Consider the following 22,075-nt stretch of genomic DNA (forward strand, 5'->3'; position numbering starts at 1 on the left):
TAGTATATGAATCTCACGTCTCTTCTATTAAATATTTAATTAATACTTATCCTAATGATAAATTTATTATTTGTGGGGATTATAATATTCCAGAAACATTATGGGATAATGATAATTATGGTATTGTATATTCTTTCTCTTCTCCCTCACGTGTCCCTTGTATTCCAGAATCATTCACAGCTAACGGGTTCTTTCAAAAAAACAATATTTATAATTCAACCAATTCGATTCTAGATCTAATCTTTTCTAATGATAGAACTTTAACCACTTAAATGTCACTTGACCCGCTAGTTCCAATTGATTAGTATCACCCAGCTTTAAGTATTATACTTCCATTTAGTCTCCCGGTACCAAGCTGTAAACGAGACCACAAATTTTACAATTTCCGCAAAGGCGATTATGCGTGTTCGGGCCGGGAACGGACAATAATAGGCCGTGACGCCCGGTCACCAACTTACTTCGTGCGCCACACTCTACACACCGACCGTCCTTTGTATAATGTGTGTATATATGTATAGCACTCAACAGAAGGTGGACAGGGTCGCCGAGCAAATCCTGCGAGTGCTAGTGAGTAGGTGGTGTGTGTAGGTGTGTATATTTGTTGGTAACACAATTGATGGTAGAAATAGATTGCTGTATAATACACAAATTAAAAAATAATACACAACATAAAATAATAGTACACAGCAACCGAAGGGTATAAAAAGGTATAATAATATGGCCCTCCTGGCCCAACAGAGTAATGTATAATGTACGGCCCTCCTGGTCCAACAGATAAAAATAATAATATAAAGACTCGGCCCTTATGGCCAAACAGACAAAGGTATAATATAAAAGGTACAAATAGGTAGATAGGTGCCTGCAGGTACACCTTACAAATCAATTTTATTATAGGGTTATTTTTTCGGGGTTATTTTTTCCGGGGTTATTTATTAGGCAAATCGTGCGCGGTACACGGTGTAACTCCAGCAGCGTCCTCTCGTCTTATCGTTCGAACTGCTAGTTGCTACTATTGCCCGTCTATTTGCATAAGCTCTATAAGCACAGATATATAAAAAAATATATATATCTGTGAGTATAAGTAAGGCCCTATATATATTTAGAGCCCTAGTATAAGGTCTATGTAGTAGACACATAATTGTAAAATCAATACATTAATTGCTCCTCTGAGAATATAAAATTATGGTAGATTGCAGTGGCGTAAATTGGGTGGTGCAATTAATGTAATGTGGCACTTGCACCACCAGAAAATCATAAAAATTTGTAGAGGTACCTATATTTTCTATTTTCAAAAGCATATATTAGTTAATTAAACAAGTATCTGTAAATATATTTTAATTGGCATCTAAAGTATTAGAATAAAATCATAAAAATTTACAAACTATTTTAAGTTAGAACTTCATAAACATTTTAGGTTCTGAGCGGAGCGATGAATGTTATAATTTTACAGTGATATGTTTTTATTTATTTGTGTCTGTGTAAGTTAATTTAAAACAAATGACTATAGCATTTTCTATACACGATACAATTTTCAAAATATTTTGATTTGTTTTGAACTGTTTACGGACATTTCCAGTTTCCAATTTGTTTAGTTTTTTTTGTATGAATGTCAATAACATATTATTTGTTGGGTAAAAAAGATTGACAATTTAATAGAAAGCTCCTAATATATTGTTACAAAGGCAGATGAAAAATATTAAAAATACGCAGTTACAATTTTTTTTATAAGCATTTCAAGTCTTCAAGATCAAATTTTGAAAAAAAAAATAACCGTCGATTTGACTGATAAATACATGCTTGAAACTTAAACCGAGTGATTTTTTTATCATTGAACACTCATTATTTCAAAAATTATTAATGTTTTTGAAAATATTTTTTTTACATTGTTTCAAGTTGTTTCGCTTGTCTAAACTTTAAATGCTTATAACTGATTAACTACCTTTTCGTCCTAAATTCTTAAATTTCTATGAATCAAAACACTTAGAAAAATATTATATAACATTTTATATTTTAATTGCCAAAATAATAATATAAACATTGAATAAATTAGTAATAAATAAAATTTAAATAGGTAGTATGTACAACATATTTCCGTATGTGATCCTGTCACTCTGCATATATTATACATATTAATATATTAATATAAAATTTAAATTAGTTTAATTAAAAAAAAAAAAAAAACTATATTGCAATAAATCATATAGCAACAAGTAACAACACGTAAGCATTTCACTTATCTTTAGAATTTCTGCCTAAATAGCTTCTAGATATTTCTCTTGCAGCTACATTGGTTCTCAATGCAACTGGCACACCATTGTGACTTAAATACAATGAACCAGCCAACAAACTACGCTCAGTAGAGACTAACTGCTCACAGACTAATTGGCAATTCTTTCCACTATTTCCATCTAATGTTCGACGAATAAGATTGTTCATTATCTCTTCACATTCAGCTAATTGTTCTACCAGACCATATTCTAGAATAGTGTCCAATACCAAATCAGGCAGTACCTTAACACAGTATTAAATTCAGAAAATTATATTATACTCTTATGTAAATACTTACATGGTTAGTTTTAAAATAACTTATAGCAGCTGCTTCTACAGCATTTTCACCAGATAATAAATACAACAAATGAAGTAAAATAATGTTGATGTTAGGAACACTACTTAAGTCTTCTAATTCCTGTAAAAATAATATAGACATTTAATATAATTAAACTTAAATTATTTTCAATTAAATAAAATTAAAAAGTGTGATTACATTAAAGATTAACATACTTGTTTAGTAAAATTGTGTTTACTACAGATAAACTTTAGAACAGATATTGAAATCCGAAACTCATGTGGTTGAAACACTAATAACCGCTTCAAAGCTTCAACCCATACTTCGTTACATCTGAAAAACAAAATAATTTATCGATAATGTTATTTTATTGTTACTAGTGATAGAACTCTAATATTTATAATTTTAATTTTCTAATAATATTTACAATGTTTTCAAAAATTAATTTGAAATATAAAATTAGAATCAATTACTTTTTGATTTTTTAATATTGTGTACTATAGTCTTTTAGGAATTTATTAAATAATAAAGTATTTAAATTCTACAAAAAAATAAACAACAATGTGAACATTTATGTTCAATAAAGTTATCTATTTAGTAAACATATTAGATAAAACATTTTAATAAATTATATAAAATTTTATATAACCTTATATCAATACATAATATTTTGTCCCAAGTTTACACAATATATGATCCTAAATAAAAAAAAAATATAGTCTATCTGCATGACATACTCGTTTCCCTGAGATAATAGCTTAACAATTCTATCAACATCAGCTGGCGATTTAGTCTGTAGTATTAACTGATTGAAATCCACATTATCTTGACAAACATCAGACACTGAAGATGTCTAAAATAATATTTTGATAAGAAACATTTACTAATTTTAAATATGTAAAATTAAATTAAAAAGTATCAACTAACAGAACGAGATAGTTTTATACAATGTTGTATTTTCTCTGGTAGACTCTTCAACAATCTATTTAATACAGGAGCACTACATCCAGTTTGTTGAGCCATAGAAAATGTTTCATATGTGGTTTCAGGGTTTAACAATAACTTATAATCAATATCTATAGCAAAACAATAATTTTTGATATTTTTGTATTCTTAATACTTAATAATTTTTACCTGGTATAGTACTATGAACTCTCTTCAGCAGTTTTATATGCTGAATAGGCGTTATATTATCTTCTAACTGTCCATAATCATTAGGATTGATAAAATTAAGTACTGTATAGTAGGCAATCAAAAGATTATGATTAGTTCCAGGGACGTCTTCATAAACCTCAAGAATGAAACTATTATAAAATTGTTTGTTGTTCTGAATTAATGTATTGAAATCCATTGTAGTTAAAGTTTCCTCTATATTTCTTGCAGGTATTGAATGTAAGCAATGTTTTAAAAACTCTAACAGTAACTTATCATTTATGTCTAATGATTGCCTATTGCATATTTCCAATGATTTTTCCAAATTTTTGACCTGACCAGTTCTATAATAAAATCATAATTTGTTTTTTAATATTTTAAATAATTATAAATAATTTAAGTAAATTATACCCAGCCATCCTTATAAGTTCTTTATTCATTTCTTCTGGGTTTACATTCAAATCCAACCCTTTTGCACATTTACTATATAACAATGCGTATTTACGTAAATAATGTCCTACTTTAAGATCAGATGTTGAAGATTGAGCGTCAAGGTCAGACATCACTTCTTTGATCAACTAAAAATATAACAACTCATTTTTAACCAGTATAAAATGGTTTACTGAATTTCACAAGACTAAACATTTACTTTATTCATTGTTGTACTTTATTATTTTAAGGAAACTATCAACTAACAATCCTTTTTTTCTATTTTATCTATCCTTTTATGGTTTATACAAAATTCGTATAAAAATATACTTAATACTTATATGTTTAAAATAATCAGTTCTAATTATTAGGTTATTTTTATAGGATGTTTATAATTTATAAACAATTTTTCATTCTTAGAAAAATCACTTTATCCAGTAGATGAATAAATATTAAAAAATAGAGCATATTTCCCAGGCTCATAGAATTTGTTTTGTTAATTCTTAATAATGGTCAACAGATTTCACCTAATCATTGATTTAAAATAAAAATAAAGAGATGTAGGTATTTAATATTATTACAGGTAACATTTTAATAATATTATAACATCACAACTTGATTTATTACAATATACTGTAACAGTACAAGTTATTGCACCTATACATGCATTTTTTAATTTAAAAAAATTTACATACTTGATCAGTAGGAAATTTAAAAATCTCAATATCACGCATAATTTTATGCGCATAACGTAATGCAAAAATATAAAGTGCTAGTTTAGTACTAAGCACACCTTCGCAAGAATTGAAACACTTGTCTACAATAATATCATTTGAAATATTCAAAAAACATAATACTGACATTTTTGAATCATATCCAAGATATTTGAAACCATGAATAGCCAAAACTAAAAAAACCATTTTAATATAAAATATATTTTTAAATATATGATATATAAATTTACCTTCGTCATAATTTGAATGGTTATAAGAAACTGTAAGCAATTCTCTTAAATTGGATGATAACTCATCATGTGATAGTCCAACTTCAATGCAATTAGAACAATTTGTATGTAATGAACTTTCATTATTTGATATAGCGAGGTAATTGATATTTTTAATTCTAATTTTCAAATACATGAGTTATTAACAATTTGATAAAATAATAGAATAATAGTTAATAAAATACTAACATTGGAACCATTATTTGAAAATCACTTCCAATTATTTGTTCAGTGTTTTCATTCTCCAGTGATTTCCTTCAAAATTATAACCAAAACACTTGAGCAGTTTGAAATTTGAAGACTATTAAAACACTAGAGTTCATTAAGTGAATGCCACACACATATTATATCAGTGTATTTTGTCTCTATTTTACACAATTATAACATTGCAAATTTACATACCAATTCTTTCTAGTTAAGTTAAAGTTAATATTAGAGCGAATGTATAAAGTATAGTCACAAAGGTTTATACAATGTGTTCCGTGAAAAAGTGACCAGTTGGCGTCTTATGATAGGATACCTTAGATTATGAATAAAAACCTCTTTAAAGGGTCAATTTAACCTTTTTATTTTTAATTATGAGCAATTCAACTTTTTCTACAATAAAGCAAATCTACTGCACATTTGAAGATGTATCTTCAAAATTTTTCAATTTTTTAGGCTATTTTTTTTATTTACTTTTAACTATCATACATAAACAAACCAGAAATATACAATTTTTTTATTAAATTAAAAAAGTTAAAAACAGCTATCCAAAATTAGCATTTTTGAAAGGAAATCGCATGAAACTCCAAATATTGACGTATTTTTTACACAGTTTAAATTTTTATTTTAATATCCTACAAAATAATAGCAACAATACTAATGAATAAAAACAATTTTTAAATTTATGGTTTGTGTATGTTAATTTATAGCACGTTAAAAAGCAAAAGAAAAATTAAGAAAAAAAGTTGAAAAGTTTTGAAGATACATCAGCAAATGTACAGTAAATTTGGTTTTTTTTTAAAAAGTAGAATTGTTTATAACAAAAAATAATAATAAGATGTACCCACTACCCATAATGAAGTTTGTTTTTCATAGCTTAGTAGAGCATTACATAACCATTTGTTGTCTCAGTCTTACAAGTGCATAACATAGAAAATCGACACTCAGCAGATCATGTTTAGCTCTGTTAGTTTAAAAATTAGAGTAAATTGACCTATTATGAAACTTGATGGTAAGAACATTATCTGTATTTGCATATGGGTTTTTTATGATAACTTAGATTTTTAATGAGTTATAAGCATTTTTATTTACTCTTTTTTATAAACGCACAAAATTAAACTATTGTAAAAAACCCACACACAAACACAGATATTCTTAACATCAAGTTTCATAATAGGTTGATTCACTCTAATTTTTTAACTAAAGGAGCTAAATGTGATCTGCTGAAAGTAAATTTGCCATGTTATGCACTTTTAAAACGGAGGGAGACAACAAATGGTTGTGTGGTGTCCTCTTAAGGAACACTTTTATAAGATGCAAGCTAGTCACTTCTTCATGGTACATATTGTATACATTTTAACCAGGCATAATTTTATTTTGAATGATGTTATATGAATTTGTAAACAATATAGGGTGATTTTTTTATCGAAGAACACTCATTTTTTAAAAAGTATTTACTTTTTTCACATTATTTTTTTACATAGTTTCAAGTTGTTAAAAAACAAACGTTTTTATTAAAAAAATATATTTTTAAATATTTTATATCCTTATCATTTTTTAAGTTTTTTACTTTTTTGAATGACAACATAGAATTTTAATTTCATATTCCAAAGCAGAATATTTTTCTAAGTATATTGATTCTTAAAAATCGAATTTAGAACTAGTAGTTATAAGTTATAAGTATTTAAAGTTTTGATTGGCAGAGTGGAGTGGTACAGGGTTACCCCGCAAAATGTTTGTCCACTACTCCGCTTGTCTAAACTTTAAATACTTATAACTCATAAACAACTCGTCCTAAATTCAATTTTTATGAATCAAAATACTTAGAAAAATATTCGGCTTTGGAATATGAAATTAAAATTCTATGTTGTCATTCAAAAAAAGTAAAAAAACTTAAAAAATAATAAGGATAAAAAATATAATTTTTTAATAAAAACGTTTGTTTTTTTAACAACTTGAAACTATGTAAAAAAATATTTTGAAAAAAGTCAATACTTTTTTAAATAATGAGTGTTATTCGATAAAAAAATCACCCTGTATTTAAGTAGTACAACTCATTTTAAAAGAAAAATATGAAAAAAAGCTTTTTGCTCAGTGCAGTTTACATTTTACACCAAAATGTTGGTAATATGTAAATTTTCTTTGATATTATTTATTAATTTATAATTAAACTATGGTAAGAATCTAATATGTAAAATAGCAGTGTAATGTGTGTGTAATATAGAAACAACATAGCATATGACTGTAATGTCCTCTTAATATTATTGAGTTCATGAATACTGAAATACTAATGCCTGAAAAATTAAATTTAAAACACAATAATAATATCACCTTAATTCAATAATTGAAACAATTTTTTCTACTGGACAATTGAGCACAGCAAATGACAATAATTTTATTTTCAGACCAATATCAATAATATCGTTATGTACTCCTAATTCAATGCATAATGGCCAAACTGACGGTTCATTTTTATCCATCAATTGAACACAAACTTTAGAAGCAAATTTCAAATCATTAGCCTTGAACAAAAAATAATTCATATAGAGTGTACATAGCACAAGGAAATAAATATATATATATATTTCAATATATTACTTGATATGCAACCATAGCACATTTGAATAAGATATTGGATTCGGTGGAAATAAAACTTTCATGACTTTTAATATCCAATTTGTTAGCTAAAGTTATTAATTTTTTCAATAAAGTATAATTATTTGGCTTAGAAGATATAGTAATGTCAATCAGTTTCCATTTATTTTTACATTGACGCACTATTAAATACATAGGTATATATATATTATATACATGTACATAATATATTCATAATAATATTCAAAATTTGACATTATTAAATTAAAATAATTACCTTGGACTGGAAGTAATTTGGTACCAAGAGTATTAAATATTGTCATAGCAGAAATTAAATTCCATTCATGTATAAGTGAATCTTCAAAATTAGGTAAAATTTGTAAACATAATCTAAAAATTACAGTATTTTTTTAATTATTGTTATTATTAATTATTCCAGCTATAAGATCAAAATAACTTTAAAATAGTTATTCAAATGGTTTAATGTTGTGTAATGCATTTGTGATAAATTTTTAAAATAAAATTTCATCATTAAAATAACAATTATTAAATTTAATTCTATACATAATATCAATAAATCATTACTACTTTTTACTTTGCTAAGGTCATTGACACATCATTGAAAGACTTTGATCGATCAAAGTACATATCAAATGTATCTTTAACAATCCTTAAACTTAGGTGCTCTGGTAATTTACCCAGTAAAATATCTTTACTTAACGGTATTATTTTTGGATTTTGACTATCTAAAAGCATTTTGACATATTCCTAAAAATATTAATAACAAGTTACATATCAACAAATTACTAACATTCAAACTATTATTTTTAATTTTTGTTTTTACCTCATAACATATTTCAATTGAAAGTGATGGGAAACAATACTCTGCAATTTTTAATAAATCACCAAGTACATTTAACCAATACTTTTCTGTTTGATTTTTTCTAATACAAATAATTAGCATACAAAGTTTAGAAAAAAATAAAATTTTTAATAATATCCATTTTTTTAAATTGTTATATTACTTACATTGATGTATATTCACATATGGATACCATAACTTTTCGGAAAAAAACAATGTTGGTCAAATTATCGTTCAACACTTTAAGAGTATATCTAATACCATAAGTTTGTAATAATTTTGAAGCATTTATAATTTGCTTAGTATCTTCAAGTTGTTTTATATAAGATCTGTTTTCAACAGTAATTCTGTAATAAAAATAATATATTTTTACTATGGATAATTAAATACGCATTTCATTTTTACATTACTTTACACTTTTTAACAATGACAAAACTATATTTTGTGCTTCATCTAATTGATCAGTTCTTGAGTACGTATAAATACATTTGAGACCCAAGATTATTTTTGCTTCATCTGATACATTTATACTCCAACCATTAATTTGAACATACTCAAAATACTGAAATTGCCATAAAATTATAAACTTTAATTTTTTTAAACTATTATTTTTTTAAATAATTACCTGTGACAATTTTTTTAATGAACTTTGACTAGTCTGTATTAGAAATTGCTCCAGTAAATAAAATGTATCTGCTTTAGTTTGAATAAATGGTAAAAAATAGTTTGTTAGATTATTCAAAAATAAATTTTCATCGCACTACAAAGTTTTAGAAAATGTGAATTAATTTAATAATAAAATTAAGTAGTTAAATTAATTTTACAAACCCTTGACATAAACAATGATGCTTTTTCTAAGGTATTCAATTGTTCAATATCTTCTAAGAACATATTCTCTAAGCCCACTTCATATACCAAGACTTCTAAAACGGATAAATCTTCATGCAATTGTTCTAACCCCTAAACAGTTGAAAATTTATTTTTATATTTATAAATATAAAAATGTCATTAAAAATATTTGTTAAATAATTACATTTTTACCTTGATGTTATTTTCACGAGCAATGGTAGCCATTTCTAATGTATGTTGGACTAATTTAGTGCATGACTCAATGTTTCTAATTCTTTTTGTATACCAATGAATGAGATCGTGTTCAGTGAAAGAAACAGTTTTCATATTATCAAAGGTGCCAGTTAATAATTTGAATCTATCAGACTCACACCAATCAAGTTCTCTTAAGATTTTTGATTCTAATAAAATAACTTTATTTGCAGATGGATCCCATACTGGCAATAAGTGTCTAAATTTTAGAAGAAAAAGTTATTTAATACAATTTATACTTTTATTTGCATTTTTGATTATAAGTTTAAATAAAATTATTTATCATTTAGTATATTTTATTTATTTATTATTATTCAATCCACAAAATAGTGTACAAAGCAATAATAGTATCTAGTTCAATAGAGCAAAAAAAAAAAAAATGTTAAATAATATTTTTATAATGTAACTTTTCAATAAATGTAGGACTGAATAACATGTCACACTATCGAACAGCTCTAACTTCATTCTCATGATTCTTTATTCAAAAAATAATTATACAGTATTATAGTAGTTAATTATTACAAATAAAATTATTTTTGTTTAAATAATTCCAAAAAAATATAGCTAATCAAATCAAAGTGATCACCATTCAACACTGATAAGGGGATGCTTTTCAATGTATGAAATATAAACAAAGTGTGTTACTTATTTATAGCTCAGTGGACAGACTCAACAATAAATACATTTTTACTATGAACTTATTTATTAAATTAAACAATACATTATACCTGTACAACTTGAGCATTAGTGTCTCTGGAAAATCATTCAATATGTCCAACCAGTATGGAATAACATGATCACTGTAATAGGTTAAAACAATAGAAACAGCATCAACTTGGCACTCTCTAGCTAACTGTAAAGCCCATTGTAATGGGCTCAACTCTCTAAGATGTTTATAGGTGTGTGCACTGTAAAGGGCTTCACTGTTACCATCCATTTTTTTCAAAACCATTTCATAAGTAGTAAGTTTATCCAAGTAATTTAAAAGTTTTAATCTTGATACTATAAATTCTTTACCTTCTCGACTAAATATACCTGGTTTATCAAAGTATCAGAAATTAAAATAAAATCTAAATTTGAATATTTTAAACTTACTTGAGTTTTCAGATTCTATACTTAGGTATGCAGAGAAATCAGTTATTTCTAAGCCGTATGCAATCAATTGCTTTGCTCCAATTAATGTTTCTGAAACTCTGCTACAACACTCGTGCACAATCCATTGCTTGTCAGATACTTTGCTCTTAAATACAGGTAAAAATATAAATATAAAATTTGTATATTTTATTTTACGTTTTACTTACCAAAATATTATTAATAGATTCTTCTATAACTGAACTATTACACCATTGATGCTTATAAACTAAATCTTTATCCAAATTATATTTCAATGCTAGCTGTAATGCATCTTCGTATTGTTTTTCCTGTATCTGTAAAATATTAGATAAATAAAATAGCATGAAATCATTTAACATGTAAGTATTCAGTAATTCAATTATACGATTGACAATGTTCAAAGTTCAAAATGTGTTATGATATAAAAGCATCAAAATTCAATATGATAGTAAAATTAGATTAATTAAACTAGTTTTATTAAGTACTATTTTAACTATCAACTAGTATATATTTGTTAATTATATATTTTTACCAATAAATACTTTTAAAGTTTAATATTACTTTTTTCATGAGTAACTGCTGAGGAGTAGTTTTGGTTACAGCAATAAGTTTATACACATTTGTTGTTGTTGGTTTAGAATTTACACTAAAATCCTTAAAAACATAAAATCAAAACAAATTTTTTTTCAAAAAACAATATTTAGTATCAGTTTATTAATTAACAGTAAACAATCTTTAAATTCCAATAATATATTTAAAAAACTTAAAAAAATTAAGCCAATTTTTTTTATCATTATTATAATCTTATCTATTATTGAATTATAATAAATTAAATGTAGATATTTTATTGAAAATTATAATTTAAAAATACCTGAGAATTATTGATGGACTCAATTGTTTCATAATCAGCAACAACAAAATTATTACTATTATATGAACCACATAATTTGAAACAAAAAGGATTCATTTTAGTAATAACTACACTCTGTTGACCTTTTTCACGGCAAATTATTAGAGTGCCATCAAAACAACCCAAAATTAAAAGCTGAATCAAAAACATGATCTTAATCAATAATACCTCAATTTAAATATTTATGTGATATCAAACTTATAAAGTACCTCATTACACCACCATTCAATATCAACAATGCCACCCAATTCTTTTTGATCATTTACAGACCAACTCTTGCAAGCACTAAAAATTAAAATGATTAAAATGATAATACCTATAAAAATGAATAATAATAATAGTTGTAAGGTTATAGTAGTAGGTTATATTATAAACCATAACTAATAACATGATATTATAACCACAAATGTACACAAGCAATTAAAAATAGCCAAGTATTAATACCTTGTGTCACCTAGTATATTCTAAAAAGTTTGATGGAAAACAAAATTCAATTTCCACTCAACCAACCATACATTCAAAACTATAAACTATATATTTATAGGTACAGCGTCGAGTTACAATAAAAGAGAATATTATAAAAAAAAAACAGTAAAACTACACCAATATGTACTAAATTACATGCATTCTGAATAATTCATTGAACTCTGAAATGTTTAATTTCAGAGTGAATTGATCTATTACCAAATTTTAAAAAAGGAATACAAACCAGTAAATCACATAGAATTTTTTTTTGTGATTAGCATTTTAAAATTTACAAATAATATACTAGTCATTAACTAGATAATATTCTTACTCCTCAATTTGGTAATAAGTCAATTCACTCTAAAATAAATTAAACATAACAGAGTTAAATGAGTTATTTAGAATGTACTTTTTAGTCTTTTTACTATGTTATACATTGTAATAAGGAGACAATACAGTGCGAGTATGGCATCCTCCTAAGAGAATATTTTATGGTATTTTTAGAGCATATTAGATTATTTATTAAATTTCTAAGAACCTAAAAATCTGTTATTTAGTAAGTTATTACTTGCCTTATTTCTGGAAAATTCCAAATGCAGACTGTTCGGGTTCCATATAAACATGCTAACAATGTAGATGAAGGTGATAAACTCATTTTTATAATACATTTCTACAATTCAAAATATTATAAAATGATAAATTTAAATTTAATCTATCAGAAAATTATAATCAACTTACATTTTTTTTACGCAATACCATATTAATAAACCTGGATAGAAACCCATCCTGAACAATATTTGAAGATATAACTGGATTGTAATAAGGCTCGTATGATATCATTGACCATAAATTTAAGCCAGAATTATTTAAGTCCTAAACAAAAATTATTATTTAAAACATTTTGGAATTGGAATGTCATTAAAATACTGAAGTTCAATAATGTAATAATTTTCTAAAATAATTAAATACTAATAGTTTATTTTTATAGCTTTTTAAGGCACTTCATTCTTTGCAATCAAAATGTCCTGTCCATCTGGTTTTATTTTTATACTTATTATATTTAGTGTAGACAGAATTGAATGAATTCAATATTCCATCTTTAAAAAAAAAGCATTGATAATCTTCTTCTCGACTAAAATTATCTTTGTAATGAATGATCACAAATTTAATACTTACTAATTTATTTTGTGTATCTGAAGATGTAATTATGTAAGCTGGATCTGAACATGATGTAACAGATGACAATAATGACGCACCTAGTACTTGAATAAAATTAAATGTATGTTGAATTTGGTAACCGTACACAGATGATACAGCATAGCTAGTTAATGATCCATTTCCACCAATTAAAATAAGCTCATATGACCTAATAATAATTTAAATAACATAAAATATCTCAAAATATTTAAATATTTAAAAAAATTATTTTATAATCAAAATTGTATGAGTTAAAACGTACCATTTTGAAGACCGTGTTCGCAAATCTAAAAACACCATTTCTTTGGCAAATAAATTATTGGTAGGTTGTTTAGTACTATTATGAATCTTTTAAATACATAAAAAAAAAATTAGATATTGAAAAAGTAGGTTGTATTAAAGGTTAAAATATACTTATAAAAATGCTATTAAAACTAAACTTTTAACTTACAGACTTAATAACAAATAAATTTGAGGCTAAAAGATCATAGCAAGCAATGTGACCATGTGTAGTGGCAACTGCAAAAATTGAACAATCTGGACTCCAAGACAATACTCTTTTTGATGCGTATAAATCATTTGATATTAAATCAGGTACTAAACAAATAATTTTAAAAGAACTTTTATAAAATTTATTTGTCATACAATGGCATGTACTTACTCTTTATTTAATTTAAAGGGTTAATTTATTAAATAATATAAAATCGTTTATCAAAAAAACTTTAATAACTACAAAGAAGTAGTGAACAAAGTATCATAGTATACCAGTATCTCTTGAGTTAAAAAATATATACTACCAAAATATTTTCAAGATAAATAGTGTATAAGGATATAACTAAATAAAAATAAATTATGAATATTGAAATTCAAATAACCTTAAATCACCCATACCAAATATAATAGTTAACATTCAATGAAGAATGATAATTAGGGTTAATAAAATAAATTATGTTAAGTATAGTATATTAAAAAAAATTGTTACACTAAATACTTATACATCTTACATGTTGCTTTTGCTAAAATCTTATTGAAATTTTTTTCTGTACGCATTTCCAGTGTATTATGTTGGACAACAGACAAAACTTGACCATTTCCACCAATACAAAACTTCCATGTTGGTTCATTTGAAATAAATACTTCTGAAGAAAAATAGGGAAAATATTTTAATGCGCCAATGTAATCAACGACACTAAGGTGGCTTTTCTTAGGGGATTTTTTCTGTAAATAAAAAAGAGACAAGAAAACCAAATGATATATATTTATTTGTTTTTTGTTGTTATGTGGTGTGGTAGGTACTCACCAAATCAATATTTTCATGCCATTGGACATAATCGGATACAATGTACAAAATTTCTTCACTCATTTTAGGGAAATATCAAATACTTTAAAGTTATAAAAATATACCTTTATAATTTAAATAATATGGGCAAAGGCAAAACACTTATTACTTAATACTTAAAAGGTAAATAATAAATACAATATATTAATATATTAAATATTTTTCAAACAATAAGTGCCAGCGTGTTATCAATTATCGTCATTAAAAAAGTATCTTTAATAATCGTGATAAAATGTATAAATAAATGATAAGAACATGAAAAATTTTTTATGATGAAGATCATGTGATATATCTAAAGCCATGATGAAGATCCATATTTTATTTATTTGTCAGAAAATAGTGTTAACCATTATCATTTATCAATTCTCAAAAAATATAATATGATCTATGCATAATAAATTCGAAATTTGAATATACCTCTCCAGTATTAGCTATCCATTTTTTTTTATTTATAATATATATTATATTAATATTTAATTATGTTTTACTTTAGTCTTTAGCATTTAGCTCAAATTTTATTCATAGATAATGCGTTATTTATGTTAAATATATTTATTTCTTCATGGTTAATTAAAAATACAAAAAAATTACAGTGCACAATAATTTCAATAATTTACTAAAAATTCCTCAAGATTTGTTTTGAATTTAATGATGTAAAATAATTTATCCTAACTATCAGTCTGGGGTGCACCCAATGGAGAAGGAAGAACGTAAAGAAGTATATGGTAAGTATAATTTATTATTTTTGTTGTCATTATGGTTTAAACTAATTGATTAATATAATATTGAATGTGTAAAATTAAAAAATACATCACTAGGTAGGTAATTCAGTTTCTAAATGTCTGAATTTACAGATACTCCAGTGACCGATGAAAATGGATCTCCTATCAGCATTGTTTGGAAACCTGATCGTATGTATTTTTTTCTAATAAATACTATTAAGAAAGCAATTTATTTAGTACTTATAATTATTATTATAGTTTATAAACTCCAACAAGAATCCCCTAAACCTCAGCCAGTATTTGCACCTAGTGCTGTGTCCGGGTGTCCATTTTTCTATGGTCTTGAATATCATGGATCAATGAATCACAAAGAAGCAAATTCATTATTAAAAGACGATGGTAACTATCTTATACGACTAAGTGCCAGTTCAGACGATAAGATGTATACGCTATCATTAAAGTAAACAAAATTATAATAATTCATTTCACATGCTGTTCATTATAAACAAACTGATACATTGTTATTCTTTTTCAGAATATTTGGAAAAGTGCATCATTATAAATTATTTTATGACGGACAACATTATGTGTCACAAAAACGTTTTAATACAATTAATGATCTTGTTGCGGATGGTTTGGTAAGTTAAATTTTATTAAACGAGTAATGTTTTAATAAAAATTGAAAAGTTTACAAGTAATGATTAACTTATTTTTAAATTTTTTTCTATTGTCATAAATGTTAGTCTATCTACTTAAGCAATGTCTTATATATATTTTGATTGTAAATACAAATTAAATTTTAGTCAAGTAGAACTCTTATGAATTGTTTTTTAAATATACTAGTTGAATGATTTTTCATTATTTAATATTGTTTTTAGTATTGATTTATTAAGCCGCGTCCACACCTGAGCACGCACAGACCGAGCATGTGTGCTTACGCCGAGCCGACCGACTCGGCTTGCGTTCGCTGTGCGTCAAAATCATGCAAATTTGTAGAACGCACAACATAAGCACACATGCTCGGTCTGTATGTGCTCAGGTGTGGATGCGGCTTTATAATATGAGATTATCTGGCTTGTGATGCTTTCCCATGATGTTTTTTATTCTTTTATTTTAAGACTCATGAAAGATTTTGAATTTTGAATTTGAGTTCCAGTCTAGTTGGATAGAATTAATACGAAAATATTACAATCAAATTTTTTTTTCTGTTTGGTGTTTTTGCATCCAAAAATTTAGAAAAAAATTTAACTGAAATCTATCAAATAATCCACTAGGCTATGTGTTTCTTAATCTGCGTTTCATGGAACCCTAGGGTTCTGCGAACAACTTTGTTGGGATTTTATTACTCAAAACTTCTTGCCTCCTTTTTGATTGGTATTTATATGAATTTTCATAGGGGTTCTGCATGAAAAAAATATTGTTTGGTGTTTCTTGTACTCAAAAAGTTTAAGAAACACTGATTTAAAACATTAGAATTAAGTATATTCATATTTTTATTTTATACATTAAGATTTTTCCAGAAAAAGTATTTTTTGTTTCTTCTGAATTAATTTAAATCATTTTGTATAATATTCTTTTCAAATGTATAAAAATGTTATTTATACAACAGGTGACATTATATATGGAATCTAAAGCTGGGAAATACATTTACTTAATGCATAGCTTAATAAGTTATGAGAAAAGCCCTTACATGACATTAAATAAACTCAAACGTAAAACAATCAAAAAACTAAAACCGAGACAGCTCAATTGCGAAGAAGTAGTAGATTATGACAAACCTCACAATTTTAAGACACATAACTTTAAAGGGCTTAATTGGTGTGAGTTGTGTGGTAACTTTCTATGGGGTTTTACACAGCAAGGAGTGAAATGTGAAGGTATATTTAAATGTTTAAATAGATGTTCTTTCTTACATTTAACAAATTAATTACTTTATTGTTTTAGATTGTGGTTTCAGTGCACATTTTAAGTGTTCTGAAAAGTTACCACCAGATTGTTATCCGGATTTAAAATTGTTTCGGGGTGTTTTTGGGATTGATTTAACAACTCATGTTAAGGCCTATAAAACTAATCGCCCGTTTGTTGTTGACAAATGTGTTGAAGAAATTGAAAGGCGTGGCATGTCTGTTGAAGGAATATACAGAGTATCAGGTTTTCAGGAAGAAATGGATAGTTTGAGATTGGCCTTAGATAAAGGTAGAATTTTAATTACTACCCAATTATAAGCCACAGTATACACATTTTAAATTAATTTAATAAAAAATGTGTAGAACAATTGAAATAAAAAATTATAAATCTATAATTGAGCTTCTTAAATTTTATGACAATAATTGTTTTTAGATGGTAAAGGAACAATAATGGACGATCAAGCTTATGAAAATATACATGTAGTAGCTAGTATTTTAAAAATGTACCTCAGATTGCTTCCAATACCACTAATAACTTATGATGTTCATCCTCTTGTCATAAAAGCTTTAGGTATTTTAACACTAAATATGTTAAATTTTAAATTAATATATTCAACAAATTTTCTCTTTTCTAGAAACTCAAATGTCCTGGGAAAGATTAGCTGAAATGAGGGCCGCTTTGAAAAAATTACCACCAGCACATTATAACACTTTGAGCTATTTAATGGCTCATTTGTACAGGTAAATATTTACTCTCAAATTATTGGTCCAAATGTCATTACTATATTGTCATTAGTTGAAAAATATAATTCTTCCTTATAATAATAGACTTAGCAAAAACTAAAATCACACTACATCCTATTGTGAAGTTGTGTATAACTTCAATACACAACAAGCTTACAAATGGTAGATTCTATAAGGTGACAGACATGTATTTCATTTCCATTGCCCGCTAAAAAAAAAAGTCCGCATAACAAAAACTGACTGGTGACTGGCGTGACTCTAGCCGCAATTTTCAATAAGTGGTCATAAATGTAAAACTAATTGCCGCGTTTTTTTAAATTTATTTGTTCACATGGATTATATTGATTTATTATTATTCTAATGGGAGAAAATGGTTTAAAAATTGATCAGTATAAAACATTATTTCAATAAAATTTATTGGTTGTTAATAACAATTGCAAATCAGTCAAAATAAATATATTTTTACTCATACAATAAAAATAAAATATTTTTAATACCTATACTTAATATCATAATTTATAATATTATAATATCTATTAATAATTGTAAATAACATTCTAAAAACATTCTAAAAATGCACATATACATAAAGTTATAATCAATATCAGTTATTCCAATTGCTTTATATCTGATTCCTCATCACTGCAACCGCTGTCATCGGGCAATATGGTCAAAACTACTGATTCCATTAAGGCGTCCCTAAGGATTTCTTTTCGGTTATCTGAATCTTGTATTTTTTCGGTATGCCTTAAACAATTTTCTTAATCCTCTTTGGTTATCGCCAACGCTTCATGGGAGTCACGCTCGATATCAAACATCTTGAATGTATTTTTTTTTTTTTTGCTTCTTGACACTTGACTTGGCCCCAATGGGCCCACAGAAGTCCAATTGCGTTGTATTGGCAGTGATAAAAAGGTAGGCATATTACTCCATGACCTTTTCTAGTGCAATTTGGTCGAGCAAATATTTTTTTTTTCCAGCAGAATTTAAGCTTTATTTTTTTGATGAAGTTCTGGTAAAGTTTCAAACGGATGAAATTCAATATTTTTTTCATTCGACCATTTTTGTACGTCCGATTTTCTCCAATTACTTTTTGGGTGGTTTTCTACCAGTGTGAAATATGACGCATTTCCAATGCAGTGGGGCTCTTCTAGATTGTCCTTCATCTCACGTTACGTACAAATTTCTCGAAGAAATTTACATCGAAGTGCAATGATGTCATTTCTTTCCATCAAAAATGTACGGCCATCATTACATTTCTTATACGAAAATTTCAAATTCTTCAACAAATATTGTGTCGAGCGTAAGCATCCGGAGTAATTGATTTTTTGTCTTAGAGCATTTAGTGTCAATTGTGCAGTTGGGTACTCGCCTCGATCGTAAAACTCGTGCACAGTTCTCCTAACGAACGCGAGGTTAACGACATCAGAATCAATATCGTCGAGCTCCCACACAATTTTTCCACGTTTGTAACCTTTGCGTGGAGACTTAAATACCATAACTGACGTTGATTCTTCGGCTTTTTCTTTTGCTTCGGAACAAATACGTCGGGCACAGAATAGATTAAATCTAATAAATAGATTTAATCTATTCTGTGTTTCGGGGTCCGGTATTTCGGGGTAACCGTTTTCGTTGCGCCGATCATGGTGAATAGACTGTATTATTATATATAATTGATTCTCCTACATTTATCAAGTTTGATAATTTCAATTTTGTTGAATTATTTAGAAGATATCTTTGTGTAAATGCTTTATGGTATCCTAAAAAACTGTAATTTTCAGTATTAAGTGACAAGCACGTATCCAGGTGGGGGTGGGGGGTCCATGGGGTCTGGACACCTCCCCCCCCCCCGAAAATTTTCGTACTTTCGTATAAAATTACGATCTTTAGAATTGAAATCAAAATAAAATATTTTGTTAGTAGAAAATATTTTTTATTGTTTTGTGGTATAAAAATAAACCATTATAGAATGGTTGAATTTCGAATTATATCATTTATATCTAAATTTACTAATTTACATATTGTCTGGTTGCGCTATCGCAGTATCGCGCCGTTCGTCGGGTCGACCACGGCGACAACCAATTATTATTAATAAATATTATACTATTTTTTATTTTTATTTTTTTAATAGATCGATGTATCGTTAACACTTAGCCGCCCGCCTTGTTCGGAGCGTACGCTGAATTATTATAATGTTATAAATTTATTATGCTTCAAAATATTTAATTTTTTGCTCTTTTATATTTTTTAAAACATTCTGGCAACGAATGACGATTGTGGCCATCTCCTACAATAATAAAATATTATTTTTATCGCGGAAAGTCTACACAAGTCAACAAAACGTCATATAACGTTAATAATTAATTATCTATAAAAAAAAAATAACAATAATAACATTATTATGCAGGCATGTGGCATTTGTACATATTTTTATCGAAATTTTCGTGTTGGCTTTGCTTCGTTATTTTAAATATATATTTATCAGCAGACAGCAATGTCTTTCATAGTTTCATGAGATATTAATCTTACATTGTTACATGAGCATTGAGTGTAAGTATTATAAAAGTTTTAATCTTTCAGTTTATAAAAAAATAAAAGGTTTTGAATATCAATCATGCATAAAAATTTTGTTAAAATTTATTTCGACCCTCCCCCCCCAAAAAAAAATAAAATCCTGGCTACGTGCCTGTTAAGTGTATGGTTTTATAATTAATATTGTACACAGTTAGAGAAGTAAAAATACATAAATTGTAAACATATTTATTTATATATGATATATATGTTGCTATAATTATTTTTAATAAAAGGCAAATTAAAAAAAATATATATATATATGATATATCTGTACTTGAGAAGTCAAAGTAATAACTTATTAAATAACATATTTTATCCTTTTATTTTTAGGGTGACTTTACGATTAGATGAAAATAAAATGACTGCTCAAAATCTCAGCACCGTTTTTGCACCAACTCTTATGCCGATGCCTGATTTAATTGATTTCAAAGGTACAATACCAGACATGAATCGCGACATAAGTGCATTACACATTATTATTGAAAACCAAAATGTAATATTTAATTAACATTGTTTAATGGTGTATCAATCACAACAACTGCAGAGAAAACAAAAAAATTATCAACAAATATTTTACTTGATTCAGTATTATTTTATAAGAAAATTTTTTGTTCTGAAACAAACATTTTATTTGGAATTCAATTTTTTTATTGTAAATTATATTTTTATTACATTATATTTTTAAATTATTGTGTGGGTATATTTTTATATTATTGTGACTTTTTTTTATGTTTTATAACAATAAATATATATTACCAAGTTTACGATATAATAATTTATAGCAAGTAAGTATAAATAATTTTTTAGAAGAAAAATCAGTCATAATTAATGTAGAAATTGATTGAAGCTCAACCTTATAAAATTAAGGATGTCTGTTTACAATCTTTATTCAGAAATTCATACCTCATGCCATTTAATTACAATTATAGAAAATGTTTAATAGTTATATTATAGCTTGTTTAAGTAATTGTTAAAAACTGGAATTTGAAAACACATAAAGCGAATTATTTGATGACTGCAATCATAAAAATAAGCATGGTAACAAGGTGTTGGGGTACGCTGTTGACTACTCAACAAAATTTATTTTTGTATTCACAATTCTATACAGTATACGGGTTGTGCCTTTGGTTTGATTGTGTAGTAAATAACATTGGTAAACACTCAGATTTCTTTATACTTAAACAGATTGTGA

At 26.3% G+C, this 22,075-nt stretch overlaps 2 protein-coding genes across 5 annotated transcripts; one reads left to right on the forward strand and one right to left on the reverse strand.

Moving 5' to 3' along the window:
* Window positions 1-1,989: 1,989 nt before the first annotated feature.
* Window positions 1,990-15,121, reverse strand: LOC107163988 (NBAS subunit of NRZ tethering complex-like). 2 transcript variants are annotated; one of them, XM_015511647.2, is made up of 33 exons: window positions 14,898-15,119; window positions 14,602-14,815; window positions 14,049-14,194; window positions 13,860-13,945; window positions 13,577-13,766; window positions 13,139-13,273; window positions 12,973-13,070; window positions 12,145-12,220; window positions 11,897-12,070; window positions 11,587-11,679; window positions 11,214-11,339; window positions 11,008-11,152; window positions 10,641-10,947; window positions 9,853-10,111; window positions 9,640-9,771; window positions 9,437-9,571; window positions 9,222-9,373; window positions 8,979-9,158; window positions 8,794-8,893; window positions 8,545-8,717; window positions 8,227-8,339; window positions 7,953-8,131; window positions 7,686-7,876; window positions 5,340-5,405; window positions 5,112-5,269; window positions 4,843-5,054; window positions 4,130-4,296; window positions 3,701-4,062; window positions 3,494-3,642; window positions 3,304-3,419; window positions 2,782-2,899; window positions 2,567-2,686; window positions 1,990-2,511 (listed from the first exon to the last, which is right to left on the reverse strand). In XM_015511647.2, exons 1-33 carry the CDS (start codon window positions 14,958-14,960, stop codon window positions 2,230-2,232), a joined length of 5,217 nt encoding a protein of 1,738 aa, XP_015367133.2. In that variant the 5' UTR covers window positions 14,961-15,119; the 3' UTR covers window positions 1,990-2,229. The 2 variants fall into 2 exon arrangements, with proteins under 2 accessions (XP_015367133.2, XP_015367134.2); XM_015511648.2 differs by having other exon boundaries at window positions 2,330-2,477; window positions 14,898-15,121.
* A 207-nt stretch (window positions 15,122-15,328) lies between these two features.
* On the forward strand, window positions 15,329-21,643 carry LOC107163965 (beta-chimaerin-like). Of its 3 annotated transcripts, none has more exons than XM_089220228.1 (9): window positions 15,335-15,661; window positions 15,755-15,847; window positions 15,917-16,118; window positions 16,194-16,296; window positions 17,268-17,535; window positions 17,603-17,854; window positions 17,999-18,136; window positions 18,201-18,306; window positions 21,214-21,643. In XM_089220228.1, the coding sequence occupies exons 2-9, from the start codon at window positions 15,775-15,777 to the stop codon at window positions 21,389-21,391; spliced, it is 1,320 nt and encodes a 439-aa protein (XP_089076354.1). In that variant the 5' UTR covers window positions 15,335-15,661; window positions 15,755-15,774; the 3' UTR covers window positions 21,392-21,643. The 3 variants fall into 3 exon arrangements, with proteins under 3 accessions (XP_089076355.1, XP_089076354.1, XP_089076353.1); XM_089220227.1 differs by having other exon boundaries at window positions 15,336-15,661; window positions 15,791-15,847; XM_089220229.1 differs by lacking the exon at window positions 17,999-18,136 and having other exon boundaries at window positions 15,329-15,661; window positions 15,791-15,847.
* The last annotated feature ends 432 nt before the right edge of the window (window positions 21,644-22,075 follow it).

This window comes from Diuraphis noxia, unplaced genomic scaffold (assembly GCF_037042655.1).
Source record: "Diuraphis noxia isolate RWA-SAM2 unplaced genomic scaffold, SU_Dnox_SAM2 contig0002, whole genome shotgun sequence".
Taxonomy (NCBI): domain Eukaryota; kingdom Metazoa; phylum Arthropoda; class Insecta; order Hemiptera; family Aphididae; genus Diuraphis; species Diuraphis noxia.

Excerpts from the sequence above, each read along its gene's own strand:
- LOC107163988 (XM_015511647.2), bottom strand. The coding sequence starts at position 14,960 with ATGAGTGAAGAAATTTTGTACATTGTATCCGATTATGTCCAATGGCAT. Across the intron at positions 4,297-4,842 it reads TTAAATTTCCTACTGATCAA|TTGATCAAAGAAGTGATGTC; the intron begins GTATGTAAATTT and ends TTATATTTTTAG. Across the intron at positions 4,063-4,129 it reads GAACTTATAAGGATGGCTGG|AACTGGTCAGGTCAAAAATT; the intron begins GTATAATTTACT and ends ATTTTATTATAG.
- LOC107163965 (XM_089220227.1), top strand. The coding sequence starts at position 15,631 with ATGGAGAAGGAAGAACGTAAAGAAGTATATG. Across the intron at positions 17,536-17,602 it reads GCAAGGAGTGAAATGTGAAG|ATTGTGGTTTCAGTGCACAT; the intron begins GTATATTTAAAT and ends TTATTGTTTTAG. Across the intron at positions 17,855-17,998 it reads GAGATTGGCCTTAGATAAAG|ATGGTAAAGGAACAATAATG; the intron begins GTAGAATTTTAA and ends AATTGTTTTTAG.